The sequence below is a fragment of the Varanus komodoensis genome, unplaced genomic scaffold (assembly GCF_004798865.1).
Source record: "Varanus komodoensis strain SLA01 unplaced genomic scaffold, ASM479886v1 scaffold5, whole genome shotgun sequence".
In the NCBI taxonomy this organism is placed as follows: domain Eukaryota; kingdom Metazoa; phylum Chordata; class Lepidosauria; order Squamata; family Varanidae; genus Varanus; species Varanus komodoensis.
In genome coordinates, this window is record NW_025336087.1 from 41,511,847 (window position 1) to 41,529,728 (window position 17,882).

The 17,882-nt window shown below is 42.6% G+C and overlaps 1 protein-coding gene across 2 annotated transcripts in view; it reads right to left on the reverse strand.

The window, feature by feature from the left end:
- Nucleotides 1-3,472: 3,472 nt before the first annotated feature.
- Nucleotides 3,473-17,882, reverse strand: part of LRRC2 (leucine rich repeat containing 2) — a 58,188-nt gene continuing 43,778 nt past the window's right edge. For both annotated transcript variants that reach the window (XM_044446100.1, XM_044446098.1), the window contains 4 exons: nt 16,810-16,955; nt 15,538-15,693; nt 12,724-12,860; nt 3,473-5,133 (listed from right to left, as the gene is read on the reverse strand). In XM_044446100.1, coding sequence (XP_044302035.1) covers nt 5,084-5,133; nt 12,724-12,860; nt 15,538-15,693; nt 16,810-16,955 — 489 coding nt within the window. In that variant the 3' untranslated portion in view covers nt 3,473-5,083. The remainder of the gene's footprint in view (nt 5,134-12,723; nt 12,861-15,537; nt 15,694-16,809; nt 16,956-17,882) is intronic.

Below are 17,882 nucleotides of genomic sequence, written 5' to 3' on the forward strand. Positions count from 1 at the left end.
GGTTTTGCACAAGACTCCAACAAATACATTAAGTAACAAACTTATTCCTGTGTTCATAACACTTCCTTCGTGTGAACTGATGAGGGGAGGGGAGGAAGTTCCTCCCATCAGCTGGCAATCGCAGCAGACCAATTGTCAAGAGGGAACACCTCTTCTTTATCAAGACTGCTTCACCTTACATTGAAGCAAACATGCCTTATCCTTCTGTCCTGTGACTGCTAGCTGTTGAGTGTACAGGAGATTGCTGAGAAGTGAGCAGAGGCACAAAATTATGCAACCTGTTTAGCAAGGCAGTTGAAGGTGGGGGGATTTGCATAAATTCCATGACAAGGCAAAATTAAAAACAGCAGCAACAAGTTGAAAAATGTTTTCCCACGGGTGTCCAGTATAAAGCAAGTTGTGACATGGAGGGCATTGACAAGATGGATGTATGAGAATGCTTGGCTAAATAGTGCACAAGTTGTCTTTCACTCTCGTACAAGAGCACAAGAAACCCCTTCCTCCCAAGACAGCTGGTGAACATCTCTACGTTCGAACATTTTCAGAAAAAATATTTCCTATTTGCAATATGGTAAATAGGCGGTTTCCATCATCTGTCATCAGCCAAGCAGACCAATTGCGGAATGGGTGCTCACACAGGGAATGAGGATTTCTCCACAAAGTCCACTGGGATACATGCCAGCAGCAGGCCGAAGGACTTATGAATGCTGAAGCACTCGTGAGAGGCACTGAGGAAGAAACAAGCCATGGCAGGCGGCCAAGCTGCTGAACAGCCGTTGGAAGTGATCAACAAGCCAACCAACCACTGTGGCTTCCTCATGATGGCTTAGCATGATGTGTGAATGCACCCAATTGGTTAACAAACCACACTGAGGAAGCACTGCCAACGCTGATGTCATGACAAACCTCCCTGAAACATGCAAGAGTGACAACCCACCATGGGTTGTCATGTCATGTGTACCACGTCTCTCTTCTGTGTTTGTTGGTTTTGCTGCCTGGAGTACAGTTGATTTTGGTACATGAAGATTTGATTCATTTGAACAGGTACATACAGTAAAGACTCCTAAAATAATTTGCTTCCTAGAGCTTGGAGTGCTGAATTTCTGGCACAAGCAACAGCTAAATATGTCTAAGGGTGCTTCTAGATGGAGGGTTCCTCATGCCAGCAATCAGAAGGCATTGTGCAGCTCAGACATCTTTTGCTTCTTGGCAGATTTTCTGTATTAAGGAAAAAGGCAGAAGAAGGAATAAGGAAACCAGAGAGGGTCACAAATAGAAAACGGCATCATCTGGACCCCCTCCCCAGTAACGCAGGGTGATGTCACCCTGAAAGCTTTGTCTGAAAGTACCCTGAACATGTGTTGAGAGAGACAGTCACACACATCCTTCATTCCCTCCTCTTGATGTCAGAAGGACTTTGAAGTGCTTAAGCTATATGAGATTGCACTTTAGAGGGGAACAGAGCAAGTCTGTGCCATTTTCCCCTGAATAACTCCCACAGTCTTCACCGGCTCATAGTCTCTACTAGGGAGGACTACTTCCAGGTTTCAGGAGACCCCCATGGTAAAGCACAGATTCCTAGAATCATAGAGTTAGAAAGGGCTAACAAGACCACTGGATCCCGCTCCTGAACAATGCAGGACTGCAAGTTAACGCATCTCTAGCAGATGCTTGTCCAGCTGCATCTTGAATGCCTTCACTGCATGATAGCCTCCCAAGGTAATTGGGTCCATTACCACAGTGCTGTGATAGGAAGTCTTTCCCGATGTCCAGCTGGAAACCTGACTTCCTCTAATTTGAGTCCCTTATTCTCGGTCCTGCACTGTGGGATGATCAGGAAGAGATCCTGGCCCTCCTCTGTGTGACAACCTTTCAATTACTCACTAGCATATCCCTCTCCATCTTTTCAACACTAAGCAAACCCAATTGTTTCATGTGATATGGAAGTTATACTTGTATTAATGCAACACAAAACAGCACTGACTTTTTTGCAGCTACATCAAACTGTTGTCTTATATTCAACGTGTGATCTACAGCGATTCCAAGATCTTGCTCGGTGCAGAACTTGGTATTTCTCCCCATTAAATTTCATTCCATTGATTTTAGCCCAGTAGACTAATATATCAAGTTCACTTTGAGTTTGGTTTAGTTTAGTTTAGTTTTGTTTCCAAAGCTTTGCTGGAGTCAGGATATGTTATGTCCATACCATTCCCACACTCCACCAAGGAAGCTACCCAGGGAAAAACTTCGATCTGGTTTGTTTGGCATTCTTTATTCCTGACAAATATATGCTGGCTTCTACTAATCTCTGCATTGTTTTCAAGGTGCTCCAGAAATTTCCCAGAAAATGATGCCAGACTGACTCCTTTTCCTCTTGAACTCATTCAAGCAAACTAATTAGGTGTTCTTTAACCATTTGCCTATCAGTCGCCAAATGCAGTCCTGCCTCTTCATCTCCACTTCACCTTTGGAGCTTTTCTATGTGAGGCAGATACTGAATGCTCACCATGCAGATTTATTGCACACTGGCAATACCTTGCTGTGGTTGTCCACATTGTCTTTAGACAACATTGTGATACCCCAGGTTCACTTCTGTTTTTAAGGGCACTTTTCCAGGTTCTGTTTGTTTGTTCTTTTAGGATGCGGAAAAGGAAGGGGGCAGGAGAAGACAGAGGAAAACAAACACAAATTCATATCTTGGCCTTTACCGTCATCCATGTCGGCCTTCCCCAACCTGCCCTCCAAACATGTGTGGATTGTAACACTCATCACCCCCAACCAGCCAAACCATAAATCCCAGCCAATGGCCATGCTGGCTGAGTATGATGGGTCTTGTAGTCTGACACACCTGGGAGACACCTGGTTGTGGGAGGTGGGCCTTTACTTTCTTGGGCTGTGTTAACTCCCACTGATTGTGTTCTAAGAGGGATGGCTCCTAGTGCCATCCCTCAGAAGGGACTGTGCAGCCAGTTCATCTTTTTGTAAGAAAAAAGATGAAAAATGCAATGGGGAAATACAGAAGGATTACAAGCAGAGATACAGGGATATATAGATTTTCTTCAACTGTTCCATCAATGTTTTGCAGATCAACAGGCCTTTTTTTTCCATTGCAATAAGAGTTTTTTAAACAAAACTTTGCTTTACTTGCATTAATGCACACTTGCATATTTGCTCAGCATTTCATCTGAATAATCACTCATGAATGTGCATTTCTACAAGTGTGCTTTAATGCAAATTAGCACAAATTCTCCTTAAAAGTGAAAAAACAATGCACAGGTCTACAGAGATGTCAGACATCTCAAGCATTACCCAAAGCAACTCATTACAGTACTTTGCCCTTTCAAGCTTATTCTGTATTCATCAGATGGGTGATCCCTGGAACCACAAATATTATTATCCACCCTTCAAAATTTTGTAAATTCACTTCCCTGTATCCTTAGGGGTGGTATAGAAATGACATAACTTCAGAAGGCAGAGTTATTCAATGTGGTTTATTTACTGTGTGAAAAACACTATGCAAAACAAAATCATTTTGGAAATCTAGTGGACATTCACATAAAGGATGACAGACTACAGAACAAGTATCATAAGTAAGCGTAAAATGCAACTCACAGCATTCCCCAACAAGTGAAATTTTCACACAGCTGTTATAACTGGGCCTTTACCAGTGCCTTGATGTGCATAGATCAAGCAATAGCAGTGCTTCTCTCTTTTCTTTTAAAAGAGCTGTTCCTGTAGACAGCATTCTTGTGAAAATCACAAGTGGAGACCAAGCCAGTTTTACAGATAAGTTGGCAAACTTAGCTATTGTTCTTAATTTTCAATGTACACTCAAACCTGTTTCCAAATAGCAGACTCTGTCGCTCAGCTATACCCCAAGCTTATTAGGAATGTTTAAAAAGCAGCTGAATTATGCAAAGGAGATTGCTTTTCAAGAATTAAATCAAGAAATCCCATATACTTAGCAAATACAAGGATGTGCTCGCCTTAATGAGGGCCCTGCTTTAATTCTTTTTGTCACACCTTGTGCAATTGCATTTTTCTCCTTAAAACTCTCCTCAGTTTAAGAAGTTGGTTAATACTGGGAGATGACTGAAGTTGCTGTGCCAAAATTCTATGGGAGAAAGAGAGGAAAAATAAACTCTAAATCACACCCAGATCAAGCATTCACATGCAAGTTTCTGCTGTTCAGTCTTTCTAAAGTGGCATGAAGAAAAGAAGTTTTGGAACTGTGCAGTAAACAAGTTAAGTGCAAGCAATCACTTTTTTCCTCTAGGGATACAATTATAGTAAACTTGTCTTTACCTAAGCCCACAAGGAGACAGATGGCCAATATACTACTTAAGAGGAAGTAGGAAGAAAAGCTTCTTCTAGGAGGAGCTACCAAATGCCCTAGGGGTTAAAGCACTGCAGTTGCTGATTTGATAGTGAGACTTATGCACATCCTGCCAGTCCAAACGATGATCAGCAGGGGAATCAGTACAGTCTTTATGTGGATTATTGGCATCAGGTTTGCTGGTTCTGTACACCTGGCATTTGCAAATCCTTCTTTTGGGAGGCCACTTTAGGCTTAGGAAAACCCCATGAGCATGATAAAACTTCTCTGAAAACATTCATCATATTGCCCTGTGGATTATGCTTTGATTCTAGCAATGCTCCAGTGGACATGTATGCATGAAAGGCCATCTTGGAAAGGAAGGCTTTTACATCTTCAGACATGCATTGTTTGGTCTAAAAGAATTAAAGTATATCATGATCTTTGGGTTCTTACAGATGAGGCTTTGTTCTGTAATTGCCCCACCTCATTCTCCGAATGTTATGGGTGGTCAAGACAGAGAAGCCCTCTGTCGGGAAAGTATCCTTAAACCAGAAATGTCTCTGCTGTTTTCACATAAGGAACCTGGTAGAGGCTCAGCTATTGCTAAACTTGATAATTGCAACTGTCATGTGGGAAGTCTGGTCAATGACAGCTTCCCCTGGGCATCAGTTACCATATTGTTGGCACTTAATACTGATAAGTTTCCCCATTGGCTTTGTCAAAATTAACTCTTCCGAGTCTCCAGTGATGTATGCATTCCAGCTCTCATATTTGGACACTAAGTGTTACCTTTGTAGTATAGCAAGGTACAGCCCCTGTTAAGAGAAAACATAAACAATACAATGTTAGCTCTCAAACATTGACTGATCACAGCTTACCTGCTGAAGACTGGCAAGTACTGAACCAACTTTCTCATATACTCATTTGAATAAACTATTACTATACACTTGAGCTCATATCTTGCAAATAATTTTTCACTAATATTTCCACTGAAATCTATGTGCTCTCTTTGTGCAAATGAAAACTCTTATGCTGAAAATTCCATTATCTTTATATTACTCCTAAAAATGAATGATCCTGTTATACATGGGAACATTTACTAAAGAAATACGAGACTGTAATGCAAGAGCAGGTGACTTGTGACCCTCAAGCTGATTTGGCCTACAACTCTCATGATGTGCCACCGTAGCTTATGCTGGCTAGGGCTGATGGGAACTGTGGTCCAAAACATCTGGAAAACAGGTTTCCCATCTCTGGTGTAATGGATGTTATGCAGTCAAGAACAACTTACAAGCCCAGCCAGGCAGGAGGAAGACAAACACCATCCTGGAAATACAGCTAAATGTTTGCTGAGGAACCATGAGGGTATGGCCAAGAATATTATCTAACTGGATTTTTATATTTTTAATTCTCCTCCATCAGTGCATGCCTGAAGGCCTCTTAAGTCCCCTCGCTTCCACCTATTGCTTTTCCTGATGGAAGGTCCAGGGGCGGACGGGATGTTCATTTGCAGCGCCCAGGCTGACCTGACTTCCGGCTTCCAGATCAACCTCCTCCTGCTGCCAAAGAGCACAGCAGGAGTCCAACCTGTCCCCGTCTTCACTGTGCCGTCTTTTTGCTCCCTTTTCAGCCACAGCCATATAGTCCAAAACCAGTATTGTGCTATGCAGCCATAAGCAACTCCTTTCTCCTTCAAACCCACTCCTCCCTCCTGACATTTTTCCATTAAATTTACAAACAATGACTACTATTTCAATGGAATACAAGACATCTCTCTATAGGAGAGAGGCCTAGCTAGGTGACTGGTATGCCCACCTGAGTGTTGATTGCAGGTGGGCAATTCCAAAGCCCCTTCTGCTTACCCTCCTGATGGTGCCTTGACTTTGAACCAGGTTTGGACTGGACAGCCCATCAAACAGAAGGTAGCTCCAAACAGAGGACAATTCTCAGCCAGCTTTCCAAACTAGAAAGTCTCTATAAGTAGGACACGTGGCTGTCTAGTCCAGCCCTCTGTTCATTGCAGCAAAACACACAGCCAGAGCAATTCCAACAGATGGTGGCCCAGTTCTCTACTTGAAGACCCCCAGTGCGGGAGAACACACCACCCCATATGTCATTTTAAACTGCATTTCCAACACTTTGGAAATAAAAAAGGCATTATATACAGCATTGGCTAAGCATCAGCTGAATTGTTTGGTTCTGGGCACAGCTTCAGAAGTATATTAATAAAATGGAAAACAATTGGAACAAGATTATAAAGGCCCTAGAAGACATCCCATGTGAAGGAATTATATGTTTAATCTTGAGGAAAAGATGTATTACCCATATTTTAAATGTAATTGGAAAGAAGAAGGGAAACAACTGATCACACTATTCAAAAAGAACCGTACATGAAACAATGAGCTTAAATTGCTGGCAGCTAAATTTGGGATACACTTCTGGAAGAAGGTCCCACCCATATGAGCAGTTTGATTATAGAAGTTTCAAACAAAGGGTTGACTGCCTTGGGCAGTTGCTTGTCTGACTCGCTGGACCCCTTCCAACTGGATGGGTGACATAATCAATATGCTTTTGCTTCCGTGGCTCAGCCATGTGGCTCCTGTGCCTTCTGGGCTTGCCTGATGAAAGAGGAGGCAGAGCTTGCTGCTTGAGCACTTCCAGGGCTTGCTTCTACAAAAGCAACTTTGAAGGCAGTGGCCATTTGCTCCCTCTCCTTCCCAAATGCTGTGGCAAGGAGCCCTTTTCTGGACAAAGTTGCTGTTCCAGAGACCTGCTGTCTTGAGACAGTTGCAGCAGGCCTAAGAAACCTTTTTCCTATGGAGGAACTGAACAATCCAGGGAAGGGCACTCTCCATGCCTCCCCACCCCAAAGTGCCTTCAGATGAGCCTTTCGTCCTGCAGTCATCCTGGCTCAAACACAGAAGTTAATGGATTTCCCATCATCACTCATCATGTGCACCATTTCTCCCAGAAGAAATTTAAAAAAAACCTCTTAAGAAGTACAAAGTAGAAGAGTTGCATGATGCCTTTGGATCATTGGTAATGCTAGGAGCTCTCCATCTGGAAACCCAGGAATGCCCATATATGCACACTTTGTGTCTCTCTGCAAAAAAAGCAGAGATGCCCTGTGCCAGAGTTAAAGCAGCTGTTGCTTTCTCTGGGTCAGAAGCTGGAAAATGTAGCTGAGAACTGGACAAATTCACGAAGGTTATCAGTGACCGCTAACCCTGATGACTGTTTGCTGCTTCCACCATCACAATAGGCATGGGGAAGTATCCCCTGGCCGTGTAGCATTGCATTCTCCATCCTACTGCCGGGCTTCCATTGGCAGCGGGTTGGCCACTGTATGAACAAGATGCTGCACCAGATGGATCCAGCTTGAATCTTCTGTGTTCAGCACTGTTGCTGAGGAGTTGCCAAGTAAGTCTTGGTTGTTCTCCTCTTCTTTTACTCTGAGCCAACAATATGCTCTTTGGGGCAGCAGGACACATCCTTCACTAGGCAGACAGATTATTCTCAATCTCAGTTCCTCTCGCACAGGCTTCTGCCCTTACGTGGCCTTCTCTGGACAAGACGCGATGTTTGTAAAATGCCGTGTCTGGTTCTTCCTGGCCTGATGCCAACAATTATATGCACAGCCTTCCTGATCATTGCCTCTAAAGCTTCTGCCTTGGACGATCTTCCTGTAATCCAGCTCTCAACCACTCTCCTAAATGGCTCCCAGGTGGAGCAATTATTTACTTTCAAGCAATGTGAATAGGCTGTTTGCTCTAAAAGTGGCCATGAAGGGTAGGTGCTTATAGCATTGTTAGACAGCATGCAATGAAACAGATGTCCAGACTTTTGAGCCCCTACGCAAGCACAGAGTTACTTCCACATACCCCAGCTAAGTTTCATGGTAGCATTTACTTGCTCAGAATGCAGCTGCCACACTGGGGCATCCAAAGCGAACAAGCAAAGACCGTTGATGGAAATATGGGTGGGGAGGTTAATTGGCGTTTATGGAAGTGGTTTTATTCTGCACTCCATAATTGTATTACAGTTTTATTGTATGTAATTTGTACATGACCGGGTTTTATTTTTAATTGTTGTCAGTTTCATTGACTAAATTTTAGAAGAAAAGCGAGGCAGAAATAACAAACCGACTGACTAGGTGCACACTTTTATCTCCTCCTGCTGAACACAGTGGCAGGAAATTGACGAGCATTGCCTCGTGTTGCCAGTTTCTGTCCCTGCAGAGTAGTGGGAGGGGTCTGGGACTTAACTATTTCCATATGGATTTCATCATTTCTCATTTTCATCTATTTTGCCATATAAAAATGACTTAATAGATGTAAGTGAATCCCTGTAATTAAGACCCCTAAGCATGGAAAGAGATGCCAGCAGTAGGTAGGGCAGGATGAGCAAAAGATGCAAACCCTGCGGATCAAATGGACTCTCTTGAGCATTTGAGGTGGACAGCAAACTCCCTAGAGCAGCCTTCCCCAAGCAGGTGCCCTCCAGAATCATGCCCCCATAATCCCCAGCCAGCATTCGCAAGGGCCCATTTTAATGCTGGCTGGATTTTTTTTTTTTTTTTTTTTTTGCATTTGTTTTAATATTGTAAACCCTCTCAGGGCCTGCTGAAGGCTAAAAATACAGTATATAAATTATGTTATAATGAGATTAATTTAGGAATACGTGGAACCATTCTTGAAACTCCTCAGCAGAATCAAGCAGCAGAGGAGCCAAAGCTTTGTAAGTCAACCCAAAACTAAAGAGTTATCTTTTATAACTACAGCACTTTCTGTTTGCTTGTTTGGTTTGTTGGTTGTTTTTGTTTGCTTTTCCACCTCCTCTGCATTTGGGGAAATGGCCTTTTCATGTAGTTTAGTTGCTCTAATATGAAGATTGATCTCAAAAGCCCCTGTGTACTTCTAGAAGCTCTTCAAACGACCCTTGGGCTCCAGGCCATAACATAAGTATTTGTATACATAACAATCCAGAAATAGCTTGGCCATGCAGTGGCCTTGCTGTATGCAAACCTTTTCCACATCACCTTTTGAAAGCACAAGGGTACGTAGGACTACAACCAGTTGCATGTGGAGAGTGGCACCCAGGAGAGAAAAATCACTATTTCTCAATCAATGAAGATTAGAAATAAATCATGGTGATGACTGGAAGAGGTGATACTGGCCATGTGGAGGGGGCTGGCTAAGCGAATGTGCTAGGCGGGATGCAGAGTACAGACTGGGGTGGGGTGGTTCAACCAGTTGGGTGTGAAAGTCCCAGCTGGGCCATGGGGCAAAGACTACACAGAGTCGCTGTTTGGAGCCCACATTTTGAGGTATGTCCAAGTATCTCTTCTGAGTAGCCCAAGAGAAGAGCTCACAACCACCTTGCACAAGAAAGTGTCAGACCTGAGAGTTGGCATCCAGTGTGCCATTGCCTTGCCAGTGGTAAAATCCAGAGAAGACATGGAGGTGGAACAGGGAAGCAGGGAGCCACCGAATGGTGTTGGTTCTATGGATGAGGCTGCAGCTTCTGCAGGGGTTGCAGAAAGGGTGAAAAGAAGCCTGTTGGCCTGGTGGAGGAGTGCTCAACACAGACTCATGTCCAAAAACCAAGCAGTGAGATGTGCTGACACCTTGGCTAGCAAACAAGAGTCTCCATCTCTCCAGAAACAGAAAATGTCTGATAGCCAAGAGAAGCTGGGTGAAATTTCCTTGAACTGAAATGTCTTGCCAATGAAAGCGAAGACGCCCATCATGGCTGGAACAGCAAAGAAGAGGTATCCATCTATCAAGGGGAAGTGCACAGAGAACCTGGAGCTGGAGAAGATGCAACAGTTGAAGCAAGAGATGGCTCAGGAAGAATGAGGAGTCTCCAAGAGCTGCCCTTGTTGGACCAGGGCAGCCTGTGAAGCCAGTAAGCCACATCATCAAGCCAGTTGCCTTCCACTTCTGCTCAGACAACAGGATTAAACAGCATGGGGAAATCCAACCTGGCATGGAGTATTTGGAGGTGGATTTCACAGCAGCCCAGAGGAGACACCCAACAACTCCAGCCTGAGCAGCCAAGGGACCAACAATCCCAAAGCCCTTCAACTTATGCCAGGGCAACAAATGGAAGCTGCCTCAGAGTATGTGTTGTTGGCTCAGTAGGTTCAAAACTTCCAGGGGTGCTCTCCCCTTCTGAGGAGGTGAAACGAGGAGAGAGAATCTATCCTGTAGGCATGGCACAAAGCACACCAGTGAAATCCAGGCTGGCCAACCCCACCTGGAAACCGTCATCTGCAAGAGTTCCACTGAGGATGCAGTGGCTTGAGCAATAAAGGGGCCCCTGAACCTCTTCAGCTTATCTCAGGAAGGAAGATTGAGGAGGCTGCCTCAGAGTATGTGTCAGCTCAGCAGGTTCAAAACTTTCAGAAGCACACTCCTGCAGAGGAAAGAGGAGAAAGCTCCTGGAAACTGAGATGGCCACAGAAGGGTGCACCTGAAAATGGTAGGTGTTTGAGAGCCAACTGGCAGAGCTTGAATCAGAGAAGGTGCACAAAGCCAACCCCATCCACAAGTACCAGTATGTGGAGGTCAAGCCCAGCAAGGAGCCTCTGGGAAGTGCTGAAGTCTCCCATCTTCTCTGACCAATATTGGCATTGATGTGAGACCACATGGAACGGACATCTGTCTGTCTGGGTGCATGAAGGAGAGCAGGCTGCCACACTCAGCAGGCATTCTTCATGCAGACACTTTCTTAAACTCCAGCTTGAGAGTATTTATTGTAGCTTAATCTCACAAGGCAAAGGACCAGACTTTGTTCCAATTTTTTGCACTTTTGGAACCTGTCTGCAATGGTTAGTGGCTTTTTCACAGGCCTATTTGTATGTTCACCAACAAACTATTGTATACTTGAGCTAAAGAAATAATGCCACTTGTTTGGCTCTGCCCCTCAGGAGGAGTAGGAGGCATTTTTCTGTTTTCTCCCAAGCATGAAAGCAAACCCCCAAAGCACCTTAGATGGCCCCTGCCCTGTAAATAGCATCCCTTGAGCTTGAACTGACAAGAGCTCCTCTGGGTTTTTGTATGGTCTCATTTCCTGGTGCTGTACAGGAACTGCATTCTAAATAAATCTATACATTATTACATACAAATGAAAAATATGACTGCCTAATAATACCTGGGTCTAGGTCTGATATGAACATAAGTTCTCATACGTAACAATATTTTAACAGTAAATTTAAAGAGAGCACACTGGTTCTGCAAAACAAGCATGTGATTAAATGTTACTTAATGGTTTGCATAGGAAATAAACAATCCAGGTAAACAGACAAAATTTGTGCCTGTCTCTGTCAAAAGCCTGTTCTGTATATGGAGCATTTCTACTTTCTGGATCTTCACTTGTGATTTGAATGGAAATATAACACACAAAAAGTATCCAGGTGAAGCTTTCCTAGCACTTACTCCATGACCAAAAAATACAACAACTCCACAGCCTTGTTTTCTATATATGAAGCAGCTGCTAGAGGCAAAAAAGGCGTGGGGAGGAAAGGAGCTTTATAGGGGTTAATGCAGGTTAGATGGAGGGGGAGTGTTTTAAAGGCTGCTTCAGGAAAACAAAAATTGTGCCAAAGCTTCCATCCTGACAGTTTATACCAACAAAGTCTAACTAACAAAGTTTGACAAACAAAGCAAAGCACAGTATGCACATTACAAGAACAAAAAGAGTGCCTGGGCCATTAAAAAAAACAGCAAATGGCATGGAAAGCAGGGCAGGGGAAAAGCGCTGGGACATTCAAGACTCTTGTTTGTCAAGACAGGGATGGTGCTTGGTACTCCATTATTTTCTAATCTTGTCACCTATAGGAATAGTTCAATGATCTGTGAATCAGCTAATGAGGAGTCGTTTGCTCTAGGTTACCATACTCCAAAGGCACAAAGTGGAAATTACATGGGAGGGGAAAGCAGCTTTGCAGAGCAGAAACACTTTAATTCGCACACTTTTCCTTTTGAGATGCTTTTTTCACTTCATAATGTGTAAAACACCACAATGAGAGCTAGAAAATTTGCAACACTAAAACAACATCAGTAAACACACTGCTCTTTTCAGGTCTTTCCAAGGTCCCTTCCAACTAAAATGCGCTGTGGTTTTATTCTGCTGGAGCTGATTAGGCAGAGGTCAGGAACCATCATGCTATAGAAACAAGATCCCTGTAATGACCAAGACACTGGACTAGATGACACCCCCAACAAGCCCCTTTCCTATATAACGATCCTCTGGATCCCATTCCAAATTCCAGGAGCTTCATTCCAAGCATCTGCCATGGAGTTACAGTGAATAACTAATATCTTCCAGCAACTTGAAATTAGCATCTTATACATCAGGGCAGAAGGAAAGTAGCTTGCAATTTCAATTATACATGACTGTACCTCTTTCTCTTAGGTCCATAATGTAGGCTTTCATAAATTCTTTTTCAAACAGCTCACGATCACGGTCACTTTCTGTTATTTCTTCAATCTCTTGAAATGAGATTGTTTCAAGAGGGTTATCCTTGAGGCTTATAAATCTGCAAAAAGATGAAATATTAGTATGAAAGGGGTATATAATGCTTCTTATCATGAGCAGGCTGTAACTTGCTATATGCCAAATGATTTATGGCCCTATAAATTTTCTGTTCTTCCTATGTTGCTACAGAGCTAAGTCAATTTATCTGTGGGCATAATTTAGCTACACTGTTCATGGGCATGTTAGCCACAGGTCTTTAATGCTAATTAGCTATAATAAATGTTAATTCAGAGGTGGCCTTGTGGAGGCAGACATGTAAAACACTAAGAGCATATGCTTAATTATTGAATCAAAAGGTGCACTTCCCATCTGCTGTGAAGCATGTAAACAGTTTACACACCACCCTGCGAGTCCACAAGTAATGCTTTGTATAACCATGTTGTTGCTTTAAAAGAAAAGTGTTTTAACTCTTGAGAGAAGATTAGGAAGGGGTAAATGCCTAGATTCTTCTGTGAGAAATACAGCTCTGTTCCTCTGATGCTTCCAGTGTTTGGTACTCATAGAAGAACATAAGAAGGACTATGCTGGATCAAAACAAAGATCTTTCTGGTCCAATGTTCCCTTTCCATAGTGGCTAACCAGATGCCCAAATGAAAAGGACAAGACAGGCAGTAGCACTTTGCCACTCGTGTTGTCCAGTAGCTGGTATTTGAGAGGTAAATAACCCTTGATATTGGCTGTTAACCTAGCCATCTTGACTAGTATCCCTTAATAGCAAATTTCTCCATGAATATATCACGTACATCATATTTCCCAAGAAAGAGAAACAGCCAAGATTGTTGACTATGCAAGCCAAATCCTTAAACAAGTGGTCCATTGGAACTGTCTGGACTTGGCAGTTAAGCACTTGGCATGGAATAATCAGTTCAAGTTGTGACAATCCAGATTCAGGCTGGACATCAGGAAAAGCTTCCTCACTGCCAGAGCAATATGACAGAGGAACCAACTGCCTAGAGAGGTGGTGGGCTCTTCCACACTAGAGACATTCCAAAAGAACCTGGACAGCCATCTGAGTGGAATGGTGTAACTTCTTGTCCTGAAACAGCAGGGGGTGGACCCAATGGCCATCATGGCCCCTTCCAACTCTACTATTCTATGCTTCTATGTTTCTGTGATTCTAAGTATAGATTACAGAATTAATTGAGCTAGTCAATTTGTTATCTTATTTGCAAATGAAGTCAAAATGCCTAGTGATATCACATTACTAACCACAACATGCAAATACTTGCTACTCCCTGGTTGATTTCTAACCTAGCTTACCTCTGTCTTACATGTGAACAGCCTTTCACATTTAAGATCTCTCATAGATCTGGAATCAAGATATGGGACTAGATAATTGGGGTACACTATGAGCAACTGTGAAAGCTGGACCATAAGGAAGGCTGAGCGCCAAAGGATTGAGGCGTTTGAATTGCGGTGCTGGAGGAGACTCCTGCGAGTCCCTTGGACCACAAGGCAATCAAACCGGTCAGTCCTAGAGGAGGTCAACCCTGACTGCTCTTTAGAAGGCCAAATCCTGAAGATGAAACTCAAATACTTTGGCCACCTAATGAGAAGGAAGGACTCCCTGGAGAAGAGCCTAATGCTGAGAACAATAGATGGCAAAAGAAGAAGGGGACGGCAGAGGATGAGGTGGCTAGATGGAGTCACTGAAGCAGTTGGTGTGAGCTTAAGTGGACTCTGGGGGATGTTAGAGGACAGGAAGGCCTGGAGGAATGTTGTCCATGGGGTTGTGATGGGTCGGACAAGACTTCGCAACTAACAACAACAACAAAAATGAGCAACTGAGGCTAAGCTACAGGATAACCAGCAGTTCAACTAAATTCTGCCAGCCTGAGTGTGAATAGACTTGCTACCAAGAACTTCCAAAGGTATGTCCAGATGAGACTTTTATTGTATACTCCCTCATTAAAGTATTTTTATACGGTGTCCAGGCATCATCTATATTCAGTGTATAGCCCTCTCATGTTTTCCTATTATTTCTTCCATCTTTTCTCTTGAAAGAAAACATCTGTTAAGGAAGCACAGATGGAATAGCCACACAAATGCCTTTAAGCTCAGCGATGAGCATCCTCTGGTGTCCAAACTAGCTTCCAAGTTTCCTACCTGGACCAGGGAAGCTTTGGCTCCCTCCCTCCCAAAGCCTTCCCCATTTCCACCACAGGGTTTTGCCCTGGTGGCATCACTTCAACTGTATATACACTGAAACACTCTTCTCTCATTTTAACAATTTTGGGATAGGTCGACATGCAGAAAATGCCTTGTGATACCTTAGAGAAAAACACATTCATTGTGGCATGAGTTGTTAGGGGACTATAGTCCATTTTATCATATGACCCATTTGACTGCATGATTTCCCCTGCCCTTTTAATACTCTTTCACCCAGTTTGGAGAAAGCTTCTTGGAGTGCCTCACAATCTCTTCTGGTTTTTACCACCGTGAGCAACAACAATAGCAACAGAAATAACCGCACATTTTCCAAGGATGCCAGTATCACATTGCAGCCAAGAAAGCATGGCTTAATCATGTGTGTGTGGGTGTGCGTGTGGATTGAATTAGATTTTGTGAAGGTATTGCACGGATATATCCCATCTATTGCTGAAATGAATATATCCAGGACAAACGGGGGAAGGAAATATGAACACACACATATTATTTCACATTTTTAATATACTTACTTCAAACCTGTGGTTGATTCACAAATAGCTGTGGGCATCTGAACCAAACCATCACCACTCACAACCAGTAAACTGAGTTTTGACATGTTGACCAAAGCTTGTGGAAGGTAAGTCAGTTTGTTTTTGTGCAGGAGAAGGGTTTGTAATTCTTCTAGCCTTGAGAGATAAACAGAGGAGCATAGTTAAATGCAAAATATTCCACAGTTGATCAGCTGTGGTTCTGTACTTTAAAAGAGTTTGTCCATATTCCTACTTTCCCCTGCCAAAAAGAGAAGGATGACCCTACCCTTTGCTACCAAGTCAACAAAGAGTTACAACTGATTGGCAGTTTGAAGAAGGGAAAGGCAATGAACATCAATGCATTATCTTCCAGTACAGCCTTTATGAGTCCTCCAGTGTATGCATGCCCCCTTGAGGATAGGAGGACACCCCACAACACCTAAATTAAACAAGACCAAAGGCTGGTTCAAGTAATCTGCTTTTATGGACTTACTGTCCTCAAACATTGCCTGTGCATTTCTTTCCTAGGGGAAGGGGGCTGTGAAAACCAAGCCATATTCACTCTTTTTCTCCTCTTATGACCAGTATGCAAATAGAACTCACCACATTTCTCAAAGGGGACTAGATGCTAACGTACAAAAGAGTGATGCATTTCTATTTTTTTCTTTCTTTTATAAAACCCAAACTGACGTGATCATTGCAATTCTGTAAACTTTTTATCCTGCAGACTATGTACCACTATTTACCACTATGCCATGTATCACCATGAGGGTCATAATTGTATTTATTCATGGCATGACTTTCAAATCCCAAAAGACTTAAGGCTAAACTACATTCTAGCTAGAATGCTGTAACTTTTTGGAGGAAACATTTAATTAATTGATTAATTTCTATACCAGCCCTTAGTCAAATTACTCTCTAGGCATACATTAAGGTTGGCTTTTCCAACTTTGTTGGACTACCACTTCTATCACCCCCAGCTAACTTGTCAGGGATTGTCAGGGATGATAAAAGTTGTAGTCTGAAATATCTGGAGGTCACTAGAATGGAGTAGTTTGGATGGGACAAGTGTGGTGTTCAAAAGAAGGCAGTAGGTATGGTTTCCCTGAGAGATTTGAATATTTTTGCAAATCCTAGACTTTGTGACTGGCACAACAAAGAATAGGCAGATAATCTTCAGACCTGTAATACTTCCAGATGCACACAGTATAGTCAGCCAACACTTTATTTGCTAAAACCAAATGTCACTGCAAAGAAAACACAAAGAACAACCTGTCTATGTCTTGTGGGAGATCTTTGAGGTTGTTGCTGCTCATATCCAGCCACTGCAAACTTGACATTCGGAGCACACATATTGGAATTGAAGGGAATTTGTTTGCTGACACATCTACAAATGTCATTTGTTTCAAGTTACTAAGCTGTAACAAAAACATACCAGGTTATAAAGCATTCAGCTCATCTTCCATCAACTGATGAGTGGAAAAAGAAAACACGGTTTGTTATGCTTATGAATAAGCCTACCAGTTTCAAGCTACTGTGGAATGGACAGATCAATTTAATCCATCTTTTTTTCTGGGAAAATCAGACTCCATGTATTAATTATTAGAATAGATACAGATCAAATACATTAATCACGTTGGATGACCTTAATGTGAGGGGGGGAACTGTGAATGATTCTTTATAAGACATTATATGTACTAGAAAGTATTAGAAATTGTTGAGTGTGGATAATACGACAAAGATTGAACCTTTTAAAAAAGTAAATGACAAAAGTATATATTTGATTATGGTAGTTCCGGGTTTTCTGTCAGAATGAAGAGAAACAATTAATGTAACCTTGATAAACAGCTGCATGCCATTATTCTAGGAATAACAGTATATTTTATCACAGCTCTTTCCAGAATCAAATGCTCTGTATATCGCACAACAAATGCACTGCCATTTTTGTTTGTTGCATGGGAGATATATACATCTTCCCTAAGGGAGGTTTGTCTGTTCATGATCATCCCATTTTATCAGGGCTGAAGCAGCAAGAATATATTGCAGTTGAGGAAGTATTGTTATCTTCCTGCGTAGCAGCTTCTTTTGGACAGGGGGAAGAGGACCACAGGTCTGTAACTGCCCCGATGTGTTACTACCTTCAGGATTTTAAAACCACATTATCTCTTCAATGGATATTCACTAGCCCTCTGTAGTGAATCTGGAGTAAAATACTTTTTATTTTATTTATTTTCTCTCCATTTTGGAAAAGAAAAAATGAAAAGCGATTGAGATTACCTTCCTCCTCAATGAAGAGATTTTGCTGCCTGAAACAAAGACCAAGATGACACACCTTTCCCTGTTAC